General features: G+C 43.9%; 2 protein-coding genes across 14 annotated transcripts in view; one reads left to right on the top strand and one right to left on the bottom strand.

Moving 5' to 3' along the window:
• MED12L (mediator complex subunit 12L) overlaps positions 1-12304 on the top strand; it is a 300870-nt gene that overhangs the window by 249508 nt on the left and 39058 nt on the right. For all 12 annotated transcript variants that reach the window (XM_060197499.1, XM_060197496.1, XM_060197495.1 and 9 more), the window contains 7 exons: positions 588-701; positions 3527-3726; positions 4621-4809; positions 6066-6140; positions 6248-6438; positions 7234-7395; positions 9820-9931. In XM_060197499.1, the coding sequence (XP_060053482.1) occupies positions 588-701; positions 3527-3726; positions 4621-4809; positions 6066-6140; positions 6248-6438; positions 7234-7395; positions 9820-9931 (1043 nt within the window). The remainder of the gene's footprint in view (positions 1-587; positions 702-3526; positions 3727-4620; positions 4810-6065; positions 6141-6247; positions 6439-7233; positions 7396-9819; positions 9932-12304) is intronic.
• Positions 1-12304, bottom strand: part of P2RY12 (purinergic receptor P2Y12) — a 46524-nt gene that overhangs the window by 31347 nt on the left and 2873 nt on the right. The window lies entirely within an intron of this gene.

Raw genomic sequence — 12304 nt, 5'->3', positions numbered from 1 at the left:
TGTAACTCCTTTCAGACTAGCCGGCCATCTTCAAGGGTGGGGGCGGAGAGCAGTTAATTCTTGGGGGAGGACTGTCAGCACCTTCCCTCTCTGTAATATCAGGAAGTATTGAGAAACTCAAATCAAGAGTTAATAAACAATAAAAATACTTCTGGTCTCAGACCAGCCAAGCCATGTGGCAGCATGAATCCTTCACATCCTAAGTGCATAGGTTATAAGCTGCACCCAGAGCAATGGTGATTCACCTTCCTCTTCATTCATTCATTCATTCATTATTTTTGTAAGGTGAAAGGAATAGGGCTAGGAATTCTAGGGCTGTTAGTGAAGTCTGTTGCGAGAGAGAGAATGCTAAAATTTATAAAACTCCTATTAACTTTTTAATACATCTCTCTAAGGAACAAAGACTTGGCATTAATAATTAAAAAGAAAAGATTAAGGAGTATTGACAGTGCTTCCTAGTGAATCCATGAAGCATCAGTTAAAGCTGGCTAGTGGCAATTAAGCACCCACAGTCTGCCAACTGCCCCCACTGACTGTAAATGCTTACAAAAGACTGTTACTGATGAAATTTGTTGTTGTTGTCCTAGGCAAACCTTTCCCTGGAATTAGGTCATCCTGTGATAGGCACCTCCTAGCCGCTGCTCACAACAGCATTGAAGTGGGAGCCGTGTTTGCTGTCTTGAAAGCAATTATGATGCTTGGTAAGGAGCTCAGCTAATCTGCAGAATGATCTGTATGCAAGTTTAACTCTAAGATTATTAGAGACATTTTTCCTTGTTCTCCTGAGAAGATTAGACTTTATATAGTTGGACCTCAAAGAGATTGTCTCTCACCTATAGTTCTGGGGGGACTTTCCTTTTGGGGCTAGTCTTTTCACTCCAAGCTGTCTCCTTCTGAGGCATGGTGCTTTGCCTTCATTTGATGGAATAATTGTGCTATGAGATGGAGGTGGATAAACTGGAGATCTAAGAAAGTTTTAAATTCCCAATTATATTCCAGGAGTAGGATACAAAATAACAACAACACAATAACTGGATTTTAATCTTAGTGTTTTGCTCTATGACCCTGAACAGGTTTATAAACTTGTTGGTTTCCTCACATGAATCAAGTGATTATTGCAGTAATTTTGATATTACTAAGAAGTCAGTATTAGTCAGATCATATTTTTTCCCTTAATTCATAATGTCCAAGATGTCATTTCTCACCATATTGGTATATATATTCTCACTCTCATTTATGTTGCAATACTTCAAAGCATTTCTGTTTGATAAACCACTAAGGATTTGAATGACTTGCAAGTCTTGAATTCATTTTGCCTTATTGCATAACTATTATGCTGTCTACCCTCACCTGAAGAAGTTGTTTTAGATGAGTCTTAAGGAATATATTTGAACCTGTACCTGTTCCCTTTAAACTTCTGTTTGAGAAGCAATTTTTCCAGTGATGAAAAAAAAGAATGTCATTTTTGTAAGACAGATTATTGGAAGTTCATCTTTTCAAAAAATGTTAGCAGAGGCATGTCCTCTCTCTTGTGAGCAGCTTGGAGAATTAAGCACATCAGTAAAATGAAATCTACTCTGGAGAGTGTGTGTGTGGGGGGTGTTGTGTTTTGTGTTGTGTGTGGGGGAGGTATGCTGAGAATTAATCCCAGGGCCTCAGGCATGCAAGGCTCTAGAACTAAGATACATTTTCAGCCACAAAGAGTTACATTTGCAATAAATTCACATTTATTGCAAATGCATCAGTGAGGGGCATTGACGTGGCAGAAACCAAGATGAATGCAACCTGATCCCTTGGATTGACCGAGCTGCTGTGATTCCAAGTACAATCTGAATCTCGCCTCTGCACATCTTCATCACTCTTTTAGTATTCACACAGAAGCATCAGCCTATTCTGCTTTGTCTCACCCTGGCCTCTTAATGCAGCCTCAGTTCTTGATAGAAGGAGGTTCCTCTGGTCAAGAAGTCAGCATCAGGACTTTGAATGTCACAGAGACTTGAAATGGGGGTGGTCCTCCAACACTTTCATGTGTTCTACTGGCTGTACAATTGCAGAAGGTTCTAAAAATAGCACACCCCCCCCACCTTCTTTATCATCCTGAAATGCAAACTAAGTAAGGACTTCCTAGTCTGTGGCCAGGAATGTGGGCTTCATTGTTTGTTTTCACAGAGCTACCTCTCTGTGTCCTAACCAGTGTTCCCTGAGGGGCTTGCCTGCCAGGGTCTTCTTTTTGAATTAGGATGATAGGACTGTTCTATGGAATCTGGTTTCTAATTTCTGTTGTAATCTAGCATAAGGCATAAACATAGTAATTTGCATCAACTCAAATTGGGGAAAGCATGCTAACATGGGGTGCATATAGAGTCTGGTCTTTTTGAATTCTGTGAGTTCTGCTGAATTGCTATGCACCTGTGGGTGAAGTGAAATTGGTGATTTTTTTTCTCTTCAAGAAGGTATGATAATAGAAAATAAGATGCCCAGAAATTTAAATAATTTATTACTCCCTCTCTTACCAGTTTTATAGTAAATAATTCACTAAAATATCTGGAACATTTCAATTTTTTTCAGCCAGTCAGTTTTTTTCTCAGTTGCCCTGTAAGCTTTAAAAGGTTTTTTCACTGACCTGGGCTGGGTTTCACTCACAGGAAGGCAAGGGAAGGCCTCATCTAAACTTACTTGTGGGGTTTAGGGCACTTCCTGATGAAGGTTTAAGGTCCTGTGTGTTAAGCAAGCAAAAGTTAGGAGTCTCAGTTGTAGCCTGGCAATGTTTATCACCAGATTATATTTCCCTCTGGTTTTTGAAATACTTTTTGTCTTTCACCATTTGTGAAAACTTTTCAATGCTAACTATGGAAGCAGTCATACTGGGTTTCCCCTCCTCTAACTTTGTTATGAAGGAAACACTTGCCCTAGCTTAATTTTACTGAGAAGCCTTTCTGACTGGATGTTTACAGAGAGGAGAGTTAAAGATGCGGGTTATTCAATGAATGCCCTCTTCTCAGGGCATCCTTAGTATGCATTGCCCTTTTCCATTCCCAGGGAAATAAATCTCTCTTGTCAAGAAGTTGATAGTAAGGTGGGCTAAGGCAAAACTTTTCTCTTGACCTATGGATAAAAAAATAAATCATTGTAAAAGAAGAAATGGAAAAGGGACAACTAGAAGGGTGAGTAGCCCATTTTTTTTCCTTGTCTATAAGTCAAACAAATTAGAATACATTTATGCCTGAAATGCCCATGAAACCAGTGTTCTGTGTTAATTGTGGTTCACGGGTGGCCTTTCCAAGTTTGGTTTAGCACTGTAACCCCAATGCAGAAAGAGTTTTGAATGTACTCTTTTACCATGTCTGGTGCAGCTTCTCTGGGTTCTCAAACTTATCCTCTTAATCCTTGCTCTGTTTTGTTGAACAATTGGTTATATAGTAATGACACCATCTACATATTTTAGATCCCAAAAGACTTGCTTCTCAAATATTTGACAATATCTCAACTTTCTGTGATTTTTTGCTTTTACGGTTCTGTTACTCAGGTGATGCCAAAATTGGCAGTAACAATGTCAACTCTCTAAAGAGTGATGACTTCTCCATGAGGGGCTTACGGCGTGATGGGAATGTGGAAGATATCTGGATTGCTTCACAAAATTCCAAATCCTGCAGTAAAGGCATTTCCATAGAAACCGCGAATTTAAGAGAGTATGCTAGATACGTGCTGCGGACTATCTGTCAACAGGTATTCTTGTCCTAAACTTGTCTTAGTGTACTGTGATGTCTTTGAAATGCTGATGATTCTCCCAGCTGCTCCACTTGGCATTGATGACTTTGCATCCATCCTGTTCTAAGGACACGCCTACCCATATTTGTTGTTTGTCTTAGCCATTTGTCTTCCCTGTGGTTACAATACACTGTCCAGATACTCATGTTCAAATTGTCTGATAGTTCTCCAGTAAGAATATTTTCACACTGGCATGGCTCTAAATTGCAGTCACTGTATTGGGGGAAATAATGATTCTCAAGACAGTAGTCATATGTACAGTTTATCTGTTTCTGACAGGTGTCTACCTTTTTCTCACTTTCTGTCTCTTCATAGACTTTCCTTACCCCAGACATGGAATTACTCTTTCCTCCAAAGAACTCTAGTTCTATTTAGTTGGAAAAGGTATTTAAAAACTGAAGTCTGGGCATTTAAAAACTGGGCATTTAAAAAGGTATTTAAAAAACTGAAGTCTGTGAGCAGTATGCATTTATTGCTTGTGGGCCCTTGCTGCAGGTGGACTTTAATGTCCATGTGTAATCATCCCCTTAGACCCATGGCTTCCAGAACAGTCCAGCCCACCAGTCTCTTCTCTGCATGCCCTATTCCACAGGAGTGGTCCCTCCTTCTACAATAGGAATGCTGGCTCTATTCTTACTCCCCTTCCCTCCCCCAGCTCTATATTTAGAAGAGGTGCTTCCAAAAGCCACCACCCAGTACCCTAGAAATTTTGGTTGTCCCACCTATGTTTTTTTTTTTTTTCCATGTGGTGTCCTTATTAATTTGGGAGACTGTGTGTTGTAAATGTGGGACCTCTTTCCTTCACGTAGAGAAAGTCTATGCCTGTCATTCTCACTGCCTGTTCATCTGCAGGAATGGGTGGGAGAGCACTGCTTAAAGGAGCCCGAAAGATTGTGCACAGACAAAGAACTCATACTGGACCCTGTCCTTTCAAACATGCAAGCCCAGAAGTTACTGCAGCTCATCTGTTATCCTCACGGCATTAAAGAGTGTTCCGAGGGGGACAACCTGCAGAGGCAGCACATCAAGCGAATTCTTCAGGTGGGACACGGCTGAAGGTGGTGTTTCTGCCATGTGAAGCATTCTTTGTGATTCTGACATGTCATTGCTCACTAATCTCTGACATCAATTACTTTGAGGGGTATTTTTGCCCTGAATTTTCTTTTCTGTGTGATTGCCACAGTTTATCGCTGGGTAGATAAAGACAGTGAAAATTGGGGCCAGAAAATAACTCGCCCAATAGAGTGTATGAGGCCTTGGGTTCAAAAATCTGGCACCACATGCAGGCGCCATGGATAGCACTAGGAGCACTCCAGGCATGGTGGGCTTGTCCCATCTACTGGTGTCTTTCTGTCCCTTTCTGTTTCCTTCTCTCTCAGAGAGAGAACAAATGGCTGCCTGGCCACACTGCACATATGTGAGGCCTTGGGTCCACTCCCTCCACAACATTAAAAAAATTATTAGAAATTCGCATAGATTTAATGAAATTTAGAGAAGCATTCTACAGTATTTTAATATTTTAAGTTGGCGCTGTGTATACATGAGAAATAAGCTTTGTGGAGTGATTTTTTTTTTTTAAATAAAGACTGAGAATCAGAGAGAGAAAGAGAACGAAGAGACTGTTGTTAAAATTCGGCGGCTCCAGCTGGCCGGGCTGGCTTCACGGCGGGTAACAGACGACCAGAGACAGACGGCCCGGCAGGGAAGCTGTATTTCTTTATTCAGGAACAACGATTCATAAACTAAGACAAACTAATCACCAAACAGAACTCTGCTGTCTCTTTGCGGTGGCGCAAGCACTCTCCCTTACTCTGCAACTCTGGCACTCAGGCGGGGTTCCTTGGGGCGGGGCCGAGCGGCCCGCGAAACCAACTGGACTGATCCAATTTTCTTGGCGGGGGGAGAACTAGAACCCAATGTAAAGCATACAACAATAGACCATAGCACCAAAGCTTCCTTTCTGTGCAGTAGGGTCAAGCTGTGGAGGGGCTCATCAGAATATTACTGGAGAAAAAATGTTGAAACCGTTTTGAACAGCTTTGGCTAAGCATATAGTTTTGATAGAAGAAAGGCTCCTTTTCTTTCTTTCCAGCCACTGTTCAAATGAGCAAGGTGTGTTATCTTTTTGTTACTATCTGTTTGCCTCCAGTGAAAATAATAAACCTGGAGCCTCTTGTTCAGTTCAAGTCCTCTTAGATGTATGATTCTTCCGCTCTTTCTTCAGAGGGAATACAGCTAGGAACCACTGTGAAAGCACGTCCAGTATTTACAGGGTTTTGATTCTCTGTTTTCACCAGAATCTTGAGCAGTGGACCCTGAGGCAGTCCTGGCTGGAACTTCAGCTAATGATCAAACAGTGTTTGAAGGACCCTGTGAGTAGACAGCGAAAGCACATCTGTGATTCACGAACAGCCGAAAAGGGTGGCAGGTGGACGGTGAGGTCAAATACGATTCACTCCTCTCCCTCCCTCCATCTCAGGGATCTGGCTCAGTCGCCGAGATGAACAACCTGCTGGACAACATCGCCAAGGCCACCATAGAGGTCTTCCAGCAGTCGGCTGACCTGAACAACAACTCCTCGAGTTCGGGCATGGGCCTCTTCAACCCAAACGGGCTCGGGGGTCCCGACACGGGCACCACACGGCAGAATGGAATCAAAACATTTCTAAGGTGTTTTTTTCTGGCCACTCTCCTGTGCTGTCATTCATTTTCCACATCCAACACTAACTACACTGTGCTTGCAGGTCACAGCTGCTCTCTAACAATGCCAGAGTGTGAAGACAGTAATTAGTGCTAAGTGTCCATGGTCTTGACTTAATAATGCGTTAAGGGGAGCTAGCACCTGGCTAAATGAGATCTTAGTGTTCTCAGTGGTAAGTCAGCCAGGCCCAGCAAGACTCCCTGGAGCCACAGAGGACACTAAGGATAGATTAATTTACTGCATGTCCCCATAGCTGTTCCTTGGTATTTGTTGCATTCATTATATGCTTATCACAGTCACCCTTTTCGCATTACATAGGAAGCACTTTCTCTGCCATCGGCATTAACTGGCAGCGTGGTGTCAGTGATAACCATAAAAAGCAGACCCACTTGCATCTCATCATCTTGGTGGAACATGCCATTTTGAAACTTCAGGCATGGTGCACTGACACATAATCAGACCATTCCATTTGTGAATGCTGACAGAACTGTATTGCTTGCTGGGTAAAAAGATCACAAGAACCAGAATCATGAGAAAAATGCTGTTAAAGGGATACAACAAACAAACAAAGCATAGTTGGTGTTATCTCCATAGCTTTGGCTTGCTTTTCATCAGTATGAATGGGAAAGTTAGTTTCGCACACAGCAAAAAGGAAGACAGCACAAACCTGAAAGGAAAGATTTAGAAACATCACGTAGCCTGTACATGAAAGCATTGCATTGTCAGGGCGGAAGGAAGGCTGTAACACCTGCTTCTGATTCTAGTTCCTCTGAACGCAGAGGCGTGTGGCTGGTGGCCCCCCTCATTGCCAGGCTGCCGACTTCTGTGCAAGGAAGAGTGCTGAAGGCTGCCGGAGAGGAGTTGGAGAAGGGGCAACACTTAGGGTCTTCTTCCAAAAAGGAAAGAGACAGACAGAAGCAGAAAAGGTACGTATGGTAGAGATGGCAGGCGTCGGGGGGGGGGGGGGATGTCACGTTAGGAATGGCTCTATGTGAGAGTTTAGAGAACTATGTAAGATCTCGCTGCATGCAAAGAGTGGCTAGGGAGAGTGACATCTCCCATGTACAAGCCCCAGGTTATCCGATGGTGGTGGTAATGGAAGAAGCAATAATGATAATAATAATAAACACACTCTGTTAGATGGGCTTGCATGCTGGAGATGCCTGGCTTGTTCCCAGCACTGTCACATGCCAGAGCTAAGCATTTCTCCCTCTCCCTCTCCCTCTCCCCTCCCCCCCCCCCGTGTGTGTGTGTGTGTGTGTGTGTGTGTGTGTGTGTGTGTGTGTGTCTCATAAAGACAAAAAGTAAAGCAAATACATCTTTAAATAAAGAAAATAAAAGATGCCAGGTTACAATATTTAGGACACCAGTTCTTTCCTCTGCTGGGTTGCCAGGAAGCTATTGAGAAGCTTCACACCAGCCTTGCTGAGTAAGACCTGGGTGTCTGCTTCTTCCCTGCATCCTGCTTTTAATTATTTTTCCCTTTTTGACAACTTTTCAATATGTGCTTTAGCTCAAATTACAGTTCTGTCACTTTGGACCCTGAAATCATTACTAATGTTTCAGCACATAGGGCTCTTTGTTCTAGACTAGATAATGGGATTTACAAGCCTCTGGGCTTAATGTTTTCTTAATTTATTGTTGTGCTCAAGAAAAGATTTCAAGTAATTGCATTTGAAAAGTAATAATGTTACTAAGAAAGAACAAAATTGCACTCTGAATTTGCTCAGGGGCAAAACGGAAATAAAGACTAATTTCTTCCACTTAAAACAAAATTCTGGAGCTAGAAGATGACTCACTTGGTAGAGTGCATGCCCTGAATTCAAATCCCAACACCAGCAGGAGAGCTCCAAGGATGGTAGAGTACTGCTCTATTGCACCCCACCACCACCTTCCTCTCTCTTCTCCCTTCCTTGTTCTCTGTTTCTCTCACTCTATAATTAAGGTGGAAGAATTGGACCCAGGTGGTAACTCCTTGCCTAGCACCACATTTTTAAAAAAAAAGTGAAAAGAAATAAAGTCGAATTCTGAATGTATTGGTTTCTTATGGCCTCGCTATTGATCTCTTTATAGCTGCCATTTTTGGTGGTCTTGAAATGCCACCCCTAACATAAAACTCACTGTACATGTTCATGTGAACTTCTAAAGCATCAGCACAGTCCTGTGAGGAAGGTGCTCTGAGCACACCCCCTTTACCAGTGGAGAAACTGAGGCACCAAAGTGTGGTAACTCCTTGCCTAGCACCACATTTTTAAAAAAAAAGTGAAAAGAAATAAAGTCGAATTCTGAATGTATTGGTTTCTTATGGACTCGCTATTGATCTCTTAATAGCTGCCATTTTTGGTGGTCTTGAAATGCCACCCCTAACATAAAACTCACTGTACATGTTCATGTGAACTTCTAAAGCATCAGCACAGTCCTGTGAGGAAGGTGCTCTGAGCACACCCCCTTTACCAGTGGAGAAACTGAGGCACCAAAGTGTGAAGCCCATTTCCCGAGAGCACATGGCTAAGGCGTTTGTACCCAGGCGGTCTGGCTTCTGACTCTGCTCTCAAGTGCAGTACAAGTTGCCAGAGGCCTGGCTGTGTGTGTATGTGTTTACCACTGGTTGTTAAATCATCTCTGCCAGGATTCATTAGCTCACCAGATGACTCAGTTTTAATTCCCCCACTTTATTTGGAGAAAGTGGCTGTGTGCCTGTCACCCCACTTCCCACAGTGGGGGACTATGGCAGCCCCAGCACAGTAGTGGCGCGCCCCCCCCCCCCCCCCCAGCTCCTGCTAAGAGCTGCCACTGTGAGCTGAAGCCCAGTGAGAGGTCTGCACACTGGTCTTGGGGTCCACAGGCCTAGATGCTCTTCTGAGCTCTACCAGTACTCTGCTGTGTGGTCTTGAGAAAGGTGCTAAACAGTAAATAAGAAGCTCAGCTGCCAGGTATGCCTGTTTTCTTGGACCGTAAAACAAAACTTGTGTGCAAGAGGAGGTTTTATTCTACTCTGCATGGTGTCTAATACTGCTTTGCCTTCCGCGGACTGATGGAAAATGCAGACTGTCTTCTTGCCTCACTTCTGGCACGGCCCCAGGCAGATGGAGGGCAGATATATGCTGGTTTGGGAATGCCTTCTAGGGCAAGAGAGCAGATTCAATTATTCAGAAGCCTTGCAGCGGCCTTTAATCCTATTAGTGGAGATGTGATTGAACTTTTCAGGTTGTCTGTGGTGATTTACCTCTCTTCTCCCTTTCCTCATCCTAAAGTAAATGAGAACAAATAGCCCTGGGGCAGGACATAATGGTGCTGGGGAAGCAATGCATCCTTGCTAACTAGATCTGCTGTTATTGCTTCCTTTGTAGTATGTCCCTTTTGAGTCAACAGCCTTTCCTCTCCCTGGTCCTTACCTGCCTTAAGGGACAAGATGAACAGCGGGAAGGCCTCCTGACTTCTCTGCAGAATCAAGTTAATCAGGTAAAGCCCTTGGAATAGTTTTTTCCTTTATTGTTTTATTTTGGAGGTTAATGGTTTACAGTACTGTTGTTTGCACAAGGGTACAGGTTCTCATCTCACTTGAGATGGATGTCTGTAAGACACTGTCTCACCAGGACCTGGAAGCCCTCCCCGACCCCCTGCCTATCTTCCTTCCCCAGAGTCCTATGCTTTGGTGCAATACTCCCAACCAGTCCAAGTTTGACTTTGTGTTTTTCCTTTTGCTGTTCTTGTTTCTTAAGTTTTTCCCATGAGATCATCCCATAGTTATCTTTTCTCTTTCTGGCTGAGCTCACTTAATATGATTCCTTCAAGCTCCATCCAAGATGAGGTGAAGAAGGTCACTTCTTAATAGCTGACTTGTATTTCATTGTGTATGTGTACCGCAACTGTGAATTCTCTTAATGCTACTTATTAGTTTTCCCCTTCTGCCATGGGGATGAAACCCATCAAAGCACCAGATTCTCTGGTCAGAGGTGGCAGCCCCGGGGGGATGGGGGGAAGGTTCTTGCCCTGCTTTCCCACCAGTCACTTGAGCAAAGAAGGCCAGAAGGCCTTCAGTTTCATTCTATTGATGGTGACTTAGACATGGTCTATGGACAGTGAAAACAACATCTCTGTGGATTGTGCAGAATACTGACAGGCCTGCTCTTTCCTGCCCCTGCCTGATGGAGCTGTCCTGGAGCTATCGCTGGTACCATGGGCCTTCCCAGGCCACAGGGCAGCCACAAGTCAGGCCCTCGAACTGGACTCCCACTTACCTAGGGTCTCAGCATGAGCTCTTTGCTTCAAAGACTCGTTTCATTTTGCAGGCAGAGTCTGACTGATGCCAACATAGTACAAATAATAGTTCACATGGAAATCAGAGGGACTGTCAGTGCCAGTGAAATACACAGCATATCTGCACAGAACTATTTAGTGCACTGACTCACTGACAGAGAATTTGGCCATGGTCTTTGCACCAGCCACCCTTCCCCTGGTCACTCTTTGGAGCAATTGCATTCCAGGCACTCAAAGAGAATAGAGGGCCCCACTTAGCAACTGGCAAGTGTGGAATTTTCCAAGCCAGCAGACAGATTGCATGTGCTAGCTGCCTTTTCCTGCTCTAAGGTGCTTTCTGTCTGCTGTGTGTCCATCCTGGCGTAGCACTGGATGGGCGTGAATGAGGACACGTAGCCTATCCTCTCGCCATCTCCCACCTTTCCGATTCAAGAGATCTGCTGTGGTACCTTGCAGCTAGATTAAGCACGTGTTGATGTAAATCATGTGACACCCAATGCGCTGATGGCTGCCACTGGTTTTCAGAATAGAGCTCATTGTTGGCATGTGTGAGGTCCTCTGTGATTGCTGCCGTATTGCCTGATTTCCAAGGTCCTGGCCTTGCTTGCCCTACTCCTCACAGTGTCATGTTGCTGAACCTAGAACTTGGGAAGCAAATTCTCCTTTCAGCATATTTGGGCTTTCTTATCCTATCTCCTAGAAGGCTGTCCCCCAGACATGACTGCCCCCACGTCGTTGCTCTAATGTCACCTCTCCAGGGACTCCCTCCCTGCCTCCCTCATAGAGGACCATAGTCACACTGTGTCTCCTTGCTTTGTTGCAGTCCATTTTATTTGTCCACCTATGAAAATGTAAGCTTCAGAACAGCGTATGCCTTCTGCTAACTGCCTTGCAGCCCATGAGCTAAGGATTCGTTCTCTTAATTCCATGTAATAAACATGCTGGTTGCTTCTGCATGTGACACATTTCATGATTTTCATCAGTGCCCATATTTCAGAGCATGGCAGTGTTTCCTTGGGGTGTGTGTGTATGTGTGGGAGGGGGTCTGGTTCTCTAAGGTGTTGCTTACTTGTGGTTTGCTTTCCTCTGAAAATCCTTCCTTCTCCAATCAGTCTGAATAAGTGAGGAAGTAATCTCTTTATAAATTAGTGTATCACAAAATAGTATGCATTTATCAAATAGGAGAAATCTATAAGAAAACAATGCACCCATTCTCATTTTTAATAAAACATTGGTGTCAGGGGGTCAGGTGAAACTGCAGTGGGTTAAGTGCACGTAGTACAAAATGCAAGAACCAAAATAAGGATCCTGGTTCGAGCCTTTGGCTCCCTACCTGTGGGGGGAGATCGCTTCACAAGAGGTGAAACAGGTCTGCAGGTGTCTGTCTTTCTCTCCCCCTCTGTCTTCCTCTCCTCTCTCCATTTCTCTCTATCGTATCTAACAACAGTGACATCAGTAACAACAATAATAACCACAATAGTGATAAAACAACAAGGACAACAAAAGGGGAAAAAATAGCCTCCAGGAGCAGTGGGTGGTGTAGGCACCAAGCCTCAGTGATAACCCTGGAGGCGA

Source organism: Erinaceus europaeus, chromosome 9 (genome assembly GCF_950295315.1).
Source record: "Erinaceus europaeus chromosome 9, mEriEur2.1, whole genome shotgun sequence".
Taxonomy (NCBI): Eukaryota; Metazoa; Chordata; class Mammalia; order Eulipotyphla; family Erinaceidae; genus Erinaceus; species Erinaceus europaeus.
This window is presented reverse-complemented; position numbering and strand designations above follow the sequence as displayed.